The sequence below is a fragment of the Onychomys torridus genome, chromosome 19, assembly GCF_903995425.1.
Source record: "Onychomys torridus chromosome 19, mOncTor1.1, whole genome shotgun sequence".
Lineage (NCBI taxonomy): Eukaryota > Metazoa > Chordata > Mammalia > Rodentia > Cricetidae > Onychomys > Onychomys torridus.
In genome coordinates this window covers 33,590,763-33,605,398 of record NC_050461.1, presented here as the reverse complement: position 1 = coordinate 33,605,398, position 14,636 = coordinate 33,590,763, and the positions used below count along the sequence as shown (strand labels likewise).

At 42.8% G+C, this 14,636-nt stretch overlaps 1 protein-coding gene across 4 annotated transcripts in view; it reads left to right on the top strand.

Moving 5' to 3' along the window:
• Positions 1-14,363, top strand: part of Ahi1 (Abelson helper integration site 1) — a 117,272-nt gene extending 102,909 nt beyond the window's left edge. For 3 of the 4 annotated variants that reach the window (XM_036168901.1, XM_036168903.1, XM_036168900.1), the window contains 3 exons: positions 2,876-2,934; positions 8,306-8,408; positions 12,990-14,363. In XM_036168901.1, the coding sequence (XP_036024794.1) occupies positions 2,876-2,934; positions 8,306-8,408; positions 12,990-12,992 (165 nt within the window). In that variant the 3' untranslated portion in view covers positions 12,993-14,363. The remainder of the gene's footprint in view (positions 1-2,875; positions 2,935-8,305; positions 8,409-12,989) is intronic. The other variant, XM_036168902.1, reaches the window with a different exon arrangement.
• Positions 14,364-14,636: the final 273 nt, after the last annotated feature.

Below are 14,636 nucleotides of genomic sequence, written 5' to 3'. Positions count from 1 at the left end.
AACAGAACCAAGACTAGACTTTAACCCCCAAACCCTCATTGGCAACCTTCGTCTCTTGTATCTATGTTCTAAAAGAGAGAAGGAAAAAAAAAATCCCACAAAGTAGAGACGAAACATTTGGAAAGGTAAATGTATCAGTGGGTGCATAACAGCATGTAAAATAAAGCTATACTGTATCACAAGTCTGCCTTTTCCGATGCTGGTGTACCAGCTACAATTTACATTGATTGAACATTCACATGATTTTCCATTCACTCTTCAAGTGTAGAGGTATCCATTCCGGTGAGTTGTTTGCATGGCCCGTTTCTCTTTTCTAAAGCTGTTTGTACTTTGTTTCTTCTTGGTAAATCTCCACATAATCAGTGGCATCATTTTAAATCACTCCATGTACCATTCCTTTCATATTTAAGCCTCACTGCATTCTAAATTGAGAATCATCCCAGAGAAGCTGAGGGTTTGGGAAGCAGGCGTCTCTAGATTCTGGTCCTACCATTCCTCATCTTCACTTTGCTCAGCTTCCTCTCTTCACCCCTCCTCTCCAAACCAAGGGTGCCCATGAAGAGGAAACGGAGTCACAAAAGAACTGAGAGGTGTGTGTGGAAAGGAGGGAGAGAAGGGCAGCCATGCTCTTTGGCCTTGTGGTGGTGGGGGGCATTTATGGGCTGATTGCACTCCAGCCTTGGGGGCTTTCTGTTGAAAGATGAGATGCACCCGCTCACAGAGACTCCTTCTCCCCCTCCTACTGCCTCCATGACTCACTACCCATATGGCGTGCTGCTGCCGAGACCAAGGAATGAGTGAGTAAAGGTGTTTAGAGGGGAGTAGTAGTCCTAAGTAAGTAAGTGTCCTTTAAAAATAAGTGTAAAAGCATTGAAATTGGAGTTCCCTACTGATTTGCGATGTATAGGATTTGAACATAACCCAAGCTACTTTGTGTCATAGAAAAAAAGAATCCGGTATACCAATGGTAAGAATATAACAGGAAACACAGTATGGGTAGTATTTAATCTATTGTTTATCTTTTATGAAGTTTGTTTTTACTTTCGTGTGCACACACACACACAGTGCATGCTGATTACTATCTCCCTCATTCTTCAGCGTATTTCTGACCACCTTTCTGAGGGTATCCCAGCATCCCCTTCACATGAGCAGACTCTTACAAGTGAGACTAAGACCCCCCCAAGGTAACACTGACTTAACAGGGAGATTTGGGCTTGATTCCTCTCCTCAGTTATAAAATGGGTGCAGGTTGGTGAGCATTCGTGATGAGAGCTGTATGTTTGGTTCTCTCATTAAATCCAGTCATTGACCAAGTTTTATAAACACACAAATGGTTTTTGGTAAAGCACTGGCTTCCCTTGGGCAAAGAGGTAGAAATAATACTTAGACCTTGTAAAATTTTAAAACTCCCATTTAACTTGATTAATATGTTTGGAACTTACATGCTCACAAAGAGGCAGAGGAAGTTCTGTGAGGATTAATGTTCTCTGAGTTTGGTGCTGATGCTTTTTGTTGTTGCTTGTGGTGTGTGCTATTGGGTGAGGGCAAGTAGGGTTTTCAGGAATCTGGACTAGACTTTGAAATTGACCGTGGATATATATTTTTTTCTCAGTCCATTTTCACTGAGTCTCATCAATTTTAACAGTCAAGAAAAAGCAATATGCCATCCGTTCTTGTGTTGCTGGGTCACTTGCTCCCACACCCACCTCTCACCCTGTCTCGTCACTCTTTGTCATCTTAAATGTTTGATTTAAAGCCACCCGATAGTAAACACATACCCATGGTCAAGAAAAGCAATTGTCCTAAAATCTTTACAGTATTCTGATACACACAGTCACGCTTGTTGAAGGATACTTGGTGCCGAAGCTCGCCAAGGCACAATCCTGAGAAATCTGACTGTGAAGGGGGAGGGGGACATGGGGAGGCAAAGTGAGCTGCAGCAGAGGGAAGGTGGGAAGGCGGGCGTTCTCAAGCAGGGTGGAAAGAAAAACTGTCCCCCTTTTCTTTCAGTCTGGTCTTTGGTTTTTGGTTTTGTTTTCAGAATGGCTTTAATTTAAATAAGTGTGTGAATATCTTTCATCTGCACATGATTCAGCAGTTTATTGTCTTATTTTGAATGTCAGATGGATCTTCTTTGTAACATCTAATTCTCTCTAAAAAGCACCTTCCATCTGTTTTATGGCAGCACTGGGTTGATTTATAAAGCACCGTGTGACGTTAAACACCGTTTCCTCGGTGTACTTGGGTTGGAGCTAAAGCTTCAATCCCAGAGGAGGTGTCTAACCCTCGGAATTTAAGTTGGTACCTCTAAAGTGCGTACTCAATCTTTTCCTCAAGGGTGCTGTTAGTAAAGTAAGATTTACTGAAAACTGTGAAACATTGAGAGTGTTCAAATTCAGAATCTCTGCATTCAGTGCAGTTGAGCCTCACTATAAAACATCTGGATACGCTGACAAGAATAGACAGACGCAAGGATGAAAGATGTGTGGAGCTTAAGTAACATACCCCAGTATTATGTTAACTTAAGCTAATAAACAACCTCTCCCTTTTGGTCTTCTGTGTGGGTTTTGTTGTGGATTTTGTTTGTTTTGTTTTGCTTTGCTTTGGTTTTTTTTTTTTTTTTTTTTGGTGGGGGGGGAGGTGGCAACATCTGAAAACTAACCTTGCTTATAAAGAAGGTTGAAACTGAGTGGTAGACTAGCCCTTGGTTTTCTGTAGGCGTGAGGATGTTACTGGACTAGACATCCACGTTCAAGACAGGATAGACGTGTTGTTCTGTCTCCATGCAGAAAGCGGATGGGGACTCAGGGTGTGATGCTGACCATGCTGTTTTTACCGGTTGACTTACTGATGGCTTTTCTCTCCTTCTTCACAGCAGTCCTTCTATAAGGACAGGTCCCCGGATTCCAGACTGGGCTCTCAGTCCATGACACAGTAAGTGCTTCTCCTTCCAGATAGTTGGCAGTGAGAAATCCCAGTGGGGGGTGTTGTGGGGGGTTGTTGTTGTTGTTGTTGTTGTAAGGATCATCTATCCATATCCCTTTTTCATAACACAGTGATCACACTACAAGTTAATAATGATATATAAAATAGCAACACACTAAACAGCAGAGGACTTATTTTTATTTTTTATTTACTTTGAGTGATGTTTTGAAATAACATTAACTGAATACACGTGAATGGTTAGGTAAACTAAGCTATGAAATACCTCCTCTGAGGCCAGTTCCCTGGATGTCATCAGTGTGAATGTGCTCTATGTTGCAGCAAAGCCTGGATACAGCATCCATGAACAGCACAGCATCTGCTGGTGCCTCCTGTGTCCTGCACACATGTGCACACAGACCATCCCTGCTGGGCTCCCTTCAGACACAGAGTGTTTCAAGTTAAGATGTACTACGTGCTTTCACAATTTGAAGAATAATTCACATCTTCCACTTCAAAAATCCAATGACAGGAATTACCAGATAAAACCATGCAGTGTGCTACAAGACAGTATTTTAACTCCTCAGATGAGAGATGTGTCATTTTTAAGTAGACTTTAAAAGAGTCATGGAATAATAATCTGGAAGATACCTTATAATTCTTTCCCCATCTCCTCTGTTTTAATAGCTGACAGATCCAAGGAGGAAAGCCAGGTGCTAATGTCATAAGGTCATAATGTCATAAGCTGTCACTACTAAACTAAGACCTCAGTCTCCAGCCCTTCACCAGCAGGCTTGTCTCTTTCTCAACTAGTGCTAGAGGAAGATATGGTTACTGGAATTTGGGCGTCTGTCTCTTAGTGATCACCAGATGATACAGTAGAAATCAGGGTCCTTCTTGGAGTCCTTAGTGTTATTTATGAATTATGCACAGGGAACCCCAAGGGTATCCGGAACGTGCATAGAAACATGCTGGCATGCTGGGCAGATGCAGCAGCAGACTAGCGGGGAACCCACTCTAGGCAGGGTGGGGTGGCGGGTGGACATTCACAACCTAGGCACTGCATCTACACAGAAATGGTTTATTATACAGAGAGACGAAGAGGATAGGAAAGAGAAAGAGAAAGGGGGCGGGGTCGAGGGATGCACACCTCTTGGGAGTGGGGAGAGAGAGGAAGAGAGGGAGAAAGAGGAGGGTTTTTCCCTTATGTCAGGGTGCAGGGTGGCCCCAAGGGGCAAGATTTCAAGGGGCGAGTCAGAATACTAACATTCCTCCGTTTTGATTATTATAAAAAGAGGTGAGTTATAGAAGTAAGTCAGGGAACAAGGGTGCTGAATTCCTGAGACTGCTTCAGGCTGACAAAGGGAGAAGTGGGGAGGGGGGAACTGGATATATCTGAAATATATCCCATGGTGGGAGATCTCAGGAACGTTTCTTCAGGAAGCAGAGGAGGCAGGTTGCAGCAGCTGTGTTCCTGGAGCTTGTGTATGTGGGGGAAATGGCACACCAAATCAGGAGTATAGAAGCCGTGGCATCTGCTGTGTCTCTGGAGATCAGGTGGGAACAATGAATCTGCAAAATATGCTCGAAAAATAGGTGAGGACAGAAATGGGCTCTGGAGATTGTTAGTTTTCATCAGACCAGGTTTCTTGATGCAGGAGCAAAACTTTTTCTCCCAGGAACTTGTAGGTATCTGTAAGACAGCTGTAATGGATTTACATCATGGCAAAAAGATTAAAAATCCATTTAAGGACTCTTAGGAACTCTTTGTAGTCAGTGTTCTATCAGTTTATCAAAGCTGCACTTACCAGTATGAAAACTTTGAACCTCTGGAGTTATATCTGAAAGCAGTCTCTCCTGTACCATGCAGTCTGTGAATGAGGCACGCCTGTCTGTAGCTGGAGAGCACATATATGTAAATCTTGGGATTGGGGCTGTTAAACTGTTACTCAAGTCATCAAACACCATCAGGTCTGGAAGGATACATTTAAGAAGAAGTGAGAACTTTCCAGCTACCTAAGCAGCAATCCTAAGTCTCTCCGTGGTTGTTGGGGGGCAGAAGCCCCAAAGGCAGCACTTGTTCAGCTGGTAGGCCCAGAAGATCTGACAGATTTTGTTTTTTTCTGTGGAGTAGAAATTTGGGGAGACTGACCCACCTTGACTTTGCAGTAAGGGGCAATCGGTCCTCCATTGTTTCACTTATTCACAGTCTGGACAGGATCTCAGCTTCTCGCTGCATGCCCAGCCTGCCATGAGCTTCTGGGTGGAAGTTCTTCAGTGGCTATCCATCTTCTTGAAGGAGATACAGGATGCTGCCAGGAGCTGACATGTCTCTTTATCATAAAAAGCTTTTATATTAAATGCCATATTCTCAGATCTCTACAGGTGTTTGAGGACTGAGGGAACAAAATTTGTTAGATGTATTTATAACCTTGAAGGCATATATATGACTTAAATCTGAATATATGGGTTTCCCAGTTAGTTACAGCTTAATGAAGTTAGCCAGGACAGGGGGGGCCTGATCTTTGAGTGCAGCCAGATTATAATCCTGAATGACTTATGTAGAAATAAATCCTTTTGTAGAAAAATCATTTCTTAAGCTGTCTCCTGAGAAGGCAAAGAGGAGTGACAGGGGAAAGATTCAAAGGCCAAATGGGGACAGGAGAAAAGGGGCTTGTGATTTATGTAGAAATAATAATAATTTCTTTTTTTCTTTTTTTTTTTATTGGCCTTTTTGTTTGTTTGTTTTTTGAGACAGGGTTTCTCTGTGTAGTTTTGGTGCCTGTCCTGGATCTCGCTCTGTAGATCAGGCTGGCCTTGACACAAAGATCCACCTGTCTCTGCCTCCCAAGTGCTGGGATTAAAGGCGTGCACCCCCACTGCCCAGCAAAATAATAATTTCTTAAGGTTATATAATACCTCCTTTGTTATGCATGAAGAAGGTCAAATGTCTTATCCTATTGCAGAACCATTTTAATTAATAAATATCAATTGACAACTTTGGGTCTAGTTTCCTGGTATGTCAATGTGCATTAGATTGCCAATTTGTCCCCTATGTCAGGGTTACACCCCTAACCTAGCCCTCCAGCCTGTCCTGGGAACAGGGAGCACAACACAACTTGTTCTCCATAGCTGCTTCGAGCTGAAACAGGCACAGGTGTATCAGAATTGTTTTAATGTTAAAATCTGAAATTTAAAATATTAATATAACAATACCGCCTGCATGTGGTTCTGCTGATGCCCTGAAGGGGAGTACTTACGTCTCCAGCCACGCCCACATGAGCAGCCACAGAGGAATAAATGCCAGGCCACAACTGGACCTCCGCCCTGGCCAGATGACTCTCGTGCCAGGTGCACCACCTATAATTTGAATCAGGAAGTGACTTCCTGGTGCCCTTAGTAAAGATGGCAGTGAGGTCATGTGACCTGTCCATTTTGACCTTATTTAAATGGCGGCTTGACCATGTGATCACCCCTATCAAATACAGTGCTGAGCAGATAAGAAACTTATAAAGTGAGGTATTTAAAAGTCAGCCAGAAAGAAATATAGATGGCCATATCAGTCCTACATTTCCATTTGCACATAGGAAATAGGCACCTTTAAGTGCTTATTCACCAACGCACACGTCAATACACACCCATACACATAAACACTCACACATGTATTTTTATAGGTCTGGTTTTATATACAGATATTTTTGTAATGCTTTTAGTGAAATATACTTGATATATAATAAACAACTTACTTATACATTTCAGATTTTAAGTAGATAGACACTCATGAGCCATTACCACAATTGAAGAATTTCTCATTCTTTTTACAATTCTTTCATTTTTTTCCTTTCTGTAACTATTATCTCTTGACAACCAGTGACCTCTCTCTCCTTCCAGAGTTTCAAGTACAACAGTTTGTTTATTCATTGCTTGCTAATATATCTTTGAGTTCTCTAGTTTGGAGCTACTACAAATATCAGTATGTGTGTAAGTCTTCGTATAGATATTTGCATTCGTGTTTATTGGGTAAATAACTAGAATTGGGTGGCTGGAATTGTTTTCCATACATTTTCTATATCATCTCATATTTATAAGCTTACCTGCATGCAAGAGAGTTGTGCTTCCTGACCAGTACTTGATATAGTCAGGCTGTAATTTCAGCCATTCCAATTCAAGAAATATCTCATGTGCTTTGAATTTGTATATCCTTGTCCCTAATGGCTTATGATGTCAAGCATGATTGTGTATGTGTGTCTGTGTCTATATATGTTTATGATTTCTTTGGTGAAATAAGTATCTATTTAAATAATGTTTTACCTTTCTAAGACTTTTCTTACTGTTTTTCTACATTTATTCCTCTATTTTTGGAGGTATATGTGGAATTCAGAGATTAACTTGCAGGAGTAAGTTATTTCCTTCTCCATGTGGATTCTGGGAATCAAATTCAGACTGTCAGACTTGGCAGCAAGTGTGGTACCCACTGAGCTATCTCTCCAGACCTATCATGACAAAGCTTGTAGAGTGCATCACAGCTTCTAAATACGGCCTCTCCTCCTGACTTTCCCATGGCTGCCTCTTACTATGTTCTCCATGCAAGCACATTCTAGTGTCTCTCTCTTTGCAGACACTGGTCTTGTCCTAACTGGATAGAACCGTATGAACTTACTCACCCTCCTTAACTCCAAATAAGGCCACATTGAGAGCCAGAGCCTGACCGTGAGTTATGTACCTGCAGCTTTGTGCACACACTACCATTCCCGCTAATGACTCAATTTTTAATTCCTCTGTCTTTTTAAAGCTCTGTTTAGGATATTCCCACCTTCCTTCCGTACAGTACATACTTAGAGAAAAGACTAGTCTCCTAGTCCCTTGGTTTCTCTCTTTTCATTTTGTACATTCTTTTTTCTAACATAATCTGTGCTGCAGCAAACCATGGTGTATGTTTTGCTATTACCGTTGAGTTTTCCGTGGCCTTGTGCACTTTGGTGTGTTAAACTCATGTAGGACTGTCTTCCAGAAACTCTTCCCTTTCTCACTATGTAGCCTGCAGAAGTATAGGTTTGTTTTTCCAGCTATGTTGGTAACATTTTCCAGTTTCCCCAAGGCATCTAAATTTTCTTCAGAAACAGAGTTTGTTTCCTTGTCATCCCTTGGTGACCGAGATGGAACACTGTCTTAGTCCTTTGGGTAGCCCCTCTTGTGGTTCCCGAAGTCGTTTTTCTCAGGTTCCCCTCTTATCACCCCTATCCATCCCTCTGTCCCTTCCCTGGATCCAGCCTTACCTAACCCCGAGAGCAGCTGTCTCGCTGGCCTCATGTTTACAATCTCTCCTTCCCGTAGGGCTGAGAAGGGCAGCTGGCCTCTTGTTTACAATCTCTCCTTCCCATAGGGCCGAGAAGGGCAAAGATCAGCACCGGGAGGACCGGGGGCACAGACCAGATCTGCAGGCGAAGAGGAGCGAGCCGACAGCCCGAAAAGTCACCCTCATAGAGGTAAGGGGCAATCAGCAGAAAGTCACAAGTGAGAGACAACAGGAGAAGTCGGGAGAGAACACGGGCGAAGTTAGAAGTGGGAGAAAATCGAGAGAAAGTTACTTCATGACCAGAAAAAGACTTGAGCCGTCCTGGTCAGCAGGGACACATGCCAGAGAAGAGCACTGACGGCGCCCGTCGGGAGTGGCCGCCGAGAGGCTGTTAGTGGCCTTGGAGGAAGTGCTGATGGAGTCCTAGAAACACAGACTGTCTTCAGCCGAAAGGGAAAGACTGCCAGAGTAGTCTCCCAAACCCTGGGCTGTAAACAGAGAAAGAAGTTGTGTAGCAACTGGTCGATACAGGTCTAGATACAGGTCTAGATACAGGAGATGACGAGAATCTCTGCAAACCGAGAAGAGCGAGCCACTGGAGAGCCCTTCCAGGTGTGGGCGGAGGCCTGGGCGGAGGCCTGGGGTCCTGAGGAAACAAGCCCGATTTATGTTTTAAACTGGACAGCTGGACCAGGTTTACGTCTGAGAAAGGCCCTTGGGGAAATGGTAGCAGGTGGGTAAGCATAAGAAATGGGAAGAAGCCTGTCAGGGGGTATTTTCTCTGTAGGCAGAAGTAGTTTGTCTGTGGAAATAAAAATGTTTCAGTGTTACAGCCCTAACTACACCCACAAGCATACATTTGTTACCTTCTAGAATTAGATTCAGAGTTAGCATAACTTTTTTCATTTGAAAAAGATAAGTAAATCTACTTGTATAAAAAGCCTAGATTGAATAATTAATTAACCCTGGGAATGGCTTTTATATAAGCATGATGTTGGAATTAACCATTTTTGGTTTTGCTCAGGGTTTTTATTTGGCTGTTTTTGCTGTGATGGTGGTGGTGTTTTGTGTTGTAGGGGAAGGACATTTCTGTTTCCTAGACTGGCCTCAGACTCTTGGGCTCAAGCTGTTCTTCTGCCTTAGCTTCTAAGAACCTGAGAATACAGCCACCTGCCCCTGTGTCCAGTCAGGAATCATTTTGAAACGGATGTTTGGATTTATGTGACGAGAACTTCAAGATCACACATGCGCAGCAATGAAAACAGTGGTGCCCACTTGCTGTTTTTGCAGAGGACCCAGGTCCAGGTCCTGGCACCGCACAGTAACTTATAACTGTCTGCCCCAGGCTTTCCTCTGCCCTATTCTTAATCCTCCTCGGGTACTACATGATGTACATACGTACATACATACATGCAGGCAAAACACTCATAGCCATAAAATAAAAATAAATCTATTTTAGAAAATAGAAACACGGGCCAGTAAAGTTTTTCAATAATAGCTGGGCTGGAGAAGAATTTTACCTAAATGGTTTGTACCTGCTACATCTAGGAAGCTCCAAGAACTCATCACAAAAAGAAAAATATCACAAGAAAACTGGTGAAGGACATAGGGAATGTTAGTAAAACAATAAATGTATTCAGTAATAAACATGATAAATGTTTACTTTAGCAGTGATCAGATTCATGAATTAAAAGGTGGAACAACTAAATCAGGCAATATTTTCATCACAAAATGACAGCCAGTTTCAAACTTTAGTAAATATCATTTTTATGATGATAGAAGAAAGTAGGTTAATCTCTTCAGTGTATGTCCCTGTGTACAATCCATTCATTCTTCATGGATGAGAGTTTGGTAGTGAGCTTGTTTTTATTTCCATTAACAGGGAACATGTGAGAGTGTATGGTTCACAAAATTCTTATGTAGCCAGATGGGATGGAGTTTGTCTGTCATCCCAGCGACTGGTGTTCTAAGGTGGAAGATTCACTTGAGCCCAGGAATCCAAAACCATTCTGGACAAATGAGTAAAACCACTTCTCAAGATACTGATGTCCTTTGACCTGACAGTAGGAAAGTTTTTGAAGACAATGAGAGATTCAGCTAAAAGATTATGTCTTCAAGTAGATGCTTAAAAAATTCAACTCAATCTTTGTGAGCAAAGCTTTGATTAAAATATCTCTGGCTCAGTTTGCTGGCACAGTTGGCTGTCAGTGGGGAGGCTGGTGGTTTGAGCCCACCTGGGGACAGGGACAATAGGAGATAACATTCAAAGTTGTCCCAGGGGACTAAACTCTTCTCAAGGGAATTTGATAAATTGTGAAATGCTTGTATTATAGACTGCCAGGTTCTCATTATTCATAGGACAAAAATTGTGAGTGGAAGGAAGTGATTGATAAATTTAGAGCACAGCTGTAAATAGTTGACGTGTGTGTTGAACAGTGATATCAACAAATGTTATCTAAGTGTTGAAGTTGTGCTGATTGGTTTTCATTTTTATCCATGTATTTTTCTACTCAACATTTTCATACTTCTTTAACATTCCTTCCAAAATGAACAGAATTTTAAATATGATCTTTCCTCTCAACACAAGAACCCAAAGCCCACAGTCTCATAATAGAACTCCTTAAGTGGGGTGCGTTTTTCTGCTTCCAAGTTGAGGGCTGTTTCCAGTGCAGGTTCTCTGCCTCTGGGGCATTTTTGCTCCCCACCACTTAGCAGGGGGCTCAGCACAGAGGCAAACCTGTGAAGTGTGTACCAGGTTCAGTTTCCTAATGACACGAGGCCCAGCCTGCTGCTGAATCTCACAGTTTTACACAAACGTTAGCCCAGATTCATATTCATTTTCATAGTCTTGCTGTACAGATTTTCCTTTCTCTTTTTGTCTGAAGTGGCTCTTTCAAGCCTTCGGTTTGCCTCCCTCTTCCTGTGTTAGCTGTGGGCATACTCTGTATGAAGATGCCTCAGAGGAGTGGGCTGGGACTCAGGCTTGTGTTCTTAGATGGGATGGAGCCTCTTCCCTGCGTTCAGTCCCTGTTCTGTCTGTCAGCAGCCGAGTGTCCCACTGTCCTCTGAGCAGCTGGTGGTGCACGCCTGACTGTTCTTCTGTCTTTTCCTCCTGACCCTGTCACACGGGCGGGGGTGCGCTGTTCTTCCTCCTGACGCTCGGGATCACTTCCCTTAGAGACATTCTTCAGTTTTTTCTCGACTTCTCTCAGGGTTCCCTCCCTGGGGTTTCTCCTGGGGTCTGTTTACTTCTCGCAGTGCTCTCCCCCTACCCCACCCCGACTCCTCCTGCTTGCCCTACATCTTCTGCACCTGCAGAAGCCATCTTGTGATTTCCAGCGGTGTGTCCCTTTGTCACCGCCCCTTCGGTCTTTCTTCACGTCCTGCTGTCTCCAGAAGGCTTCCTCTTTGCTTTGTCCTGCTGTCCTCTGAGACCGTTCTCTCCTCGCTGCGCTTTGCAGGGTGGGGTCTCTGTGTGACTTGGACCCAGCCTTTCTTTGAACCTCTGCTCTACTCTTTCCCATTTTGATCAGCCTCTAATTGGAGGAGAGTTTTACATTCCCCCCTTGATTACATGTGGTAAGAACATGACTTTTCTGACTTTCCTGCTCCTGTTACATTCTGGCGTGTTGGAGCTGTTCCATTTCACACTTACCTTCAGCCTTGCCATGAGCTGCACTTGACGCTCTTCCGTGTGCAAGAGGAGTTTATCTGTAATCACATTTAACAAACTGAAAATCAGGAAACCTGAGCCGATAACAGAATTTTTCCAAACCTTGTATGTACATTTTTCTTATTTGGAAATAAATCAATCAATAAATAACGTAACAAGGTAACACGTACTTGTGTTTTGAACACAACCACAAGTGTTTGCCTTCCTCCTGGGCTCCCAGCAGAGCCAGTGGGGAATCGCTAGCCTCTGCCCTTGCCTGCCACAGTCTGTCAGTAATCACTTTTCCCAGAGGTGATCTGCAGAGTTGACCTAACCTATTGTCATTGTTCCAAGGCTACAGCTTGTTTCTGAGGACAGTCCAGCGTTACAGCCTCTCTGGTTAGCAGGAAGTCAGACGTGTTTAAGCCCAGAGATTGGGCAGTGCTACATGAGTCATGAGTGACACAGAGCAGTCCAGGATGAGCCCCACGGTTCAACACACACGAGCTGTCGATGCCCACTGTGGTCTCTAAGAAAGCAACATCTGTATGTCGGCTCTTGATTTTTAGTAATAATTTAATTTGTTTTATCCCCAAATTGTGTCTAGACCCATGGCTAGCTTAGCAATCACTCTCATGTCAATCAAAGATGAAATGCACATTGTCTTATTTGGTTCCTGTAGTTTGGAAACCATAATTAGCCCAGTTTGAAAATTAGACACGCTAGTGGAATAAATGAAAGAATCCTGATGAAGATGGTCTGTCTCTTTCTAATCATCAAACTGAGGTGTCCTCCACAAGAACCTTTCCCCATGAAAGAAAGCCCTTTACCCGCACAGACTGCCTACTCCCAGCACCCTGTTCTCTTCAGAGCTGTCACATCTGCTCCTGAGACATTGGTCTTCTTTGCTCTTGCTAGCTTGTCAATGCAGGAACAGTCAGTACAGTTGCTGACGGTACGGAGAGATGGGACAGCACCCTTGAGGGGCAAACTATAAGAAAGCTGAATTAACATAGAACTTGGCTTAGCATGGGGCTGTTGGTGGGTTTCTTAATTGCAATGTTGCACGGGTGGTAACTGGAAGACTCTGTTCATATCTTCGTGTACTTTCCTCCCTAGTAAAAAGTCGGAAAAGAAAAAGAAGCAACCCGATGAACAGAAATGAAATGAAAAGCCAAGCCAAATGGGTTTCTCTTTAGATTTTGGAAGAAAAGAAGTAGCCACTATTTATTGACCAACCTTATGAAAAACCTGAAGTGAAGTTTGGCTGTTTAAAAAAAAAAAAAAAAAAAATCAATGTGGCCCTCTGGGCTTAATTGTTATCAACCATTGTGAGTGTTATTGGTCAAAGTATTGTAGCTGTGCTATTAGTAACTACATAAAAATGATATTGCTACTATTGGAAAAAAAAAAACCAATAAAGAAACTGCAGAACTGCTACTCAGCAAATGTGAATAAAAGTGTGTGCGTTGTTCACCTGTCCCAAGTCGTCATCCAGTGTTACTGTGTCTGTAATGTGGCTGTAGGTGTGATGCCCTGCTCAGAATCCTTCGAAGCTAACTGTGTGTAACAGACAAGCAGCTTCTGAATATTGTGTATTCACACTGCCCCAGTAACAAAGGCAGTCAAAGAAACAATTTGCTTGTAAGAACTAAATGTTTATTTGCTTTTGAGTGAACTATATGTGTAACTCACACCTCAACTAAGAGTGATTTTGGATTTGGTGATTTAGTATACCAAATTTATTTCTGCTTTTAAAGGTAGTTCATATTTAAGCATATAAGTAATTTATAGATCTACATTGTTTAATATTTATTTTAGTCTGGATATTTATTTTTAAATTATTACACAGCATTATTTATGTCTTTATCTCCAAATAACAATGCCATACCATATGGTCATATATTTTGAAGTTGGAGGTAACAGGGAAATTCATCCTTTTTTGTTTTTCCTTGACTCTTCCCTGTCTTCAACCACGTGATAAGTCTGTCAGTCAAACAGTTAACCTCAACAAGGTCAAAGCCTGTGGTAAAGTCAGAAAAACTTATTTACCAAAGTAGACAATTGATTCCATTGAAATAAGAAGTGAGAGAAACTGTGTTGAGCACTGAGGTGTGAACTTGTCCAGATGTCCCGGAGTGAAAACAGCGTCTTGTACAAATAGATGTGACTCTATCCCTGCACATGTCGTTGTAGAAGCTTAGAAGTGGTAAACACGAGCCTGCTGTGCAGACCCTCTGTAGTGTGTTGTTGTTGTTGTTAAAGGAGTTTTCAGAAGCATGGAGCGGCACTGAACACTGCCGAAGCCCACAGCCCTCAGCACCAAGTCTCTTTGCCAGTGCCAGGCTGGCATTGTTCTGGCTGTGTGTGTCCGTGCTCCGGGTGCATTCGGGCCAGGCAGCTGAGGCACTCTGTACATGCTTTGCTTTCTGTCTTGTGAGTGTGTTGCTTAAAACAGTAAAAAAAAAAAAATAAAGATGTGTGTCCCTACCATTTCAGCTTGTGGATCTTTTTTAAAATTTTCCTCATTTATGAGTGTATATTGTGTGTGTATGTGTGTGTATGTATGTGTGCATGTGTGTGCATGGTGTGTGTGTGTGTGTGTGTGTGTGTGTGTGTGTGTGTGTGTGTTCGTGTTGGGGTACATATGTGTGGGCATGCAGGTGTGCATTTGTGCCTAAATGTCGAGGCCCTGGGTTGATGTCAAGAATCTTCCTTGATCTTTCTTCTACCTTCTCTTCGAGGCAGGGTCTGTCGGTAAACCCA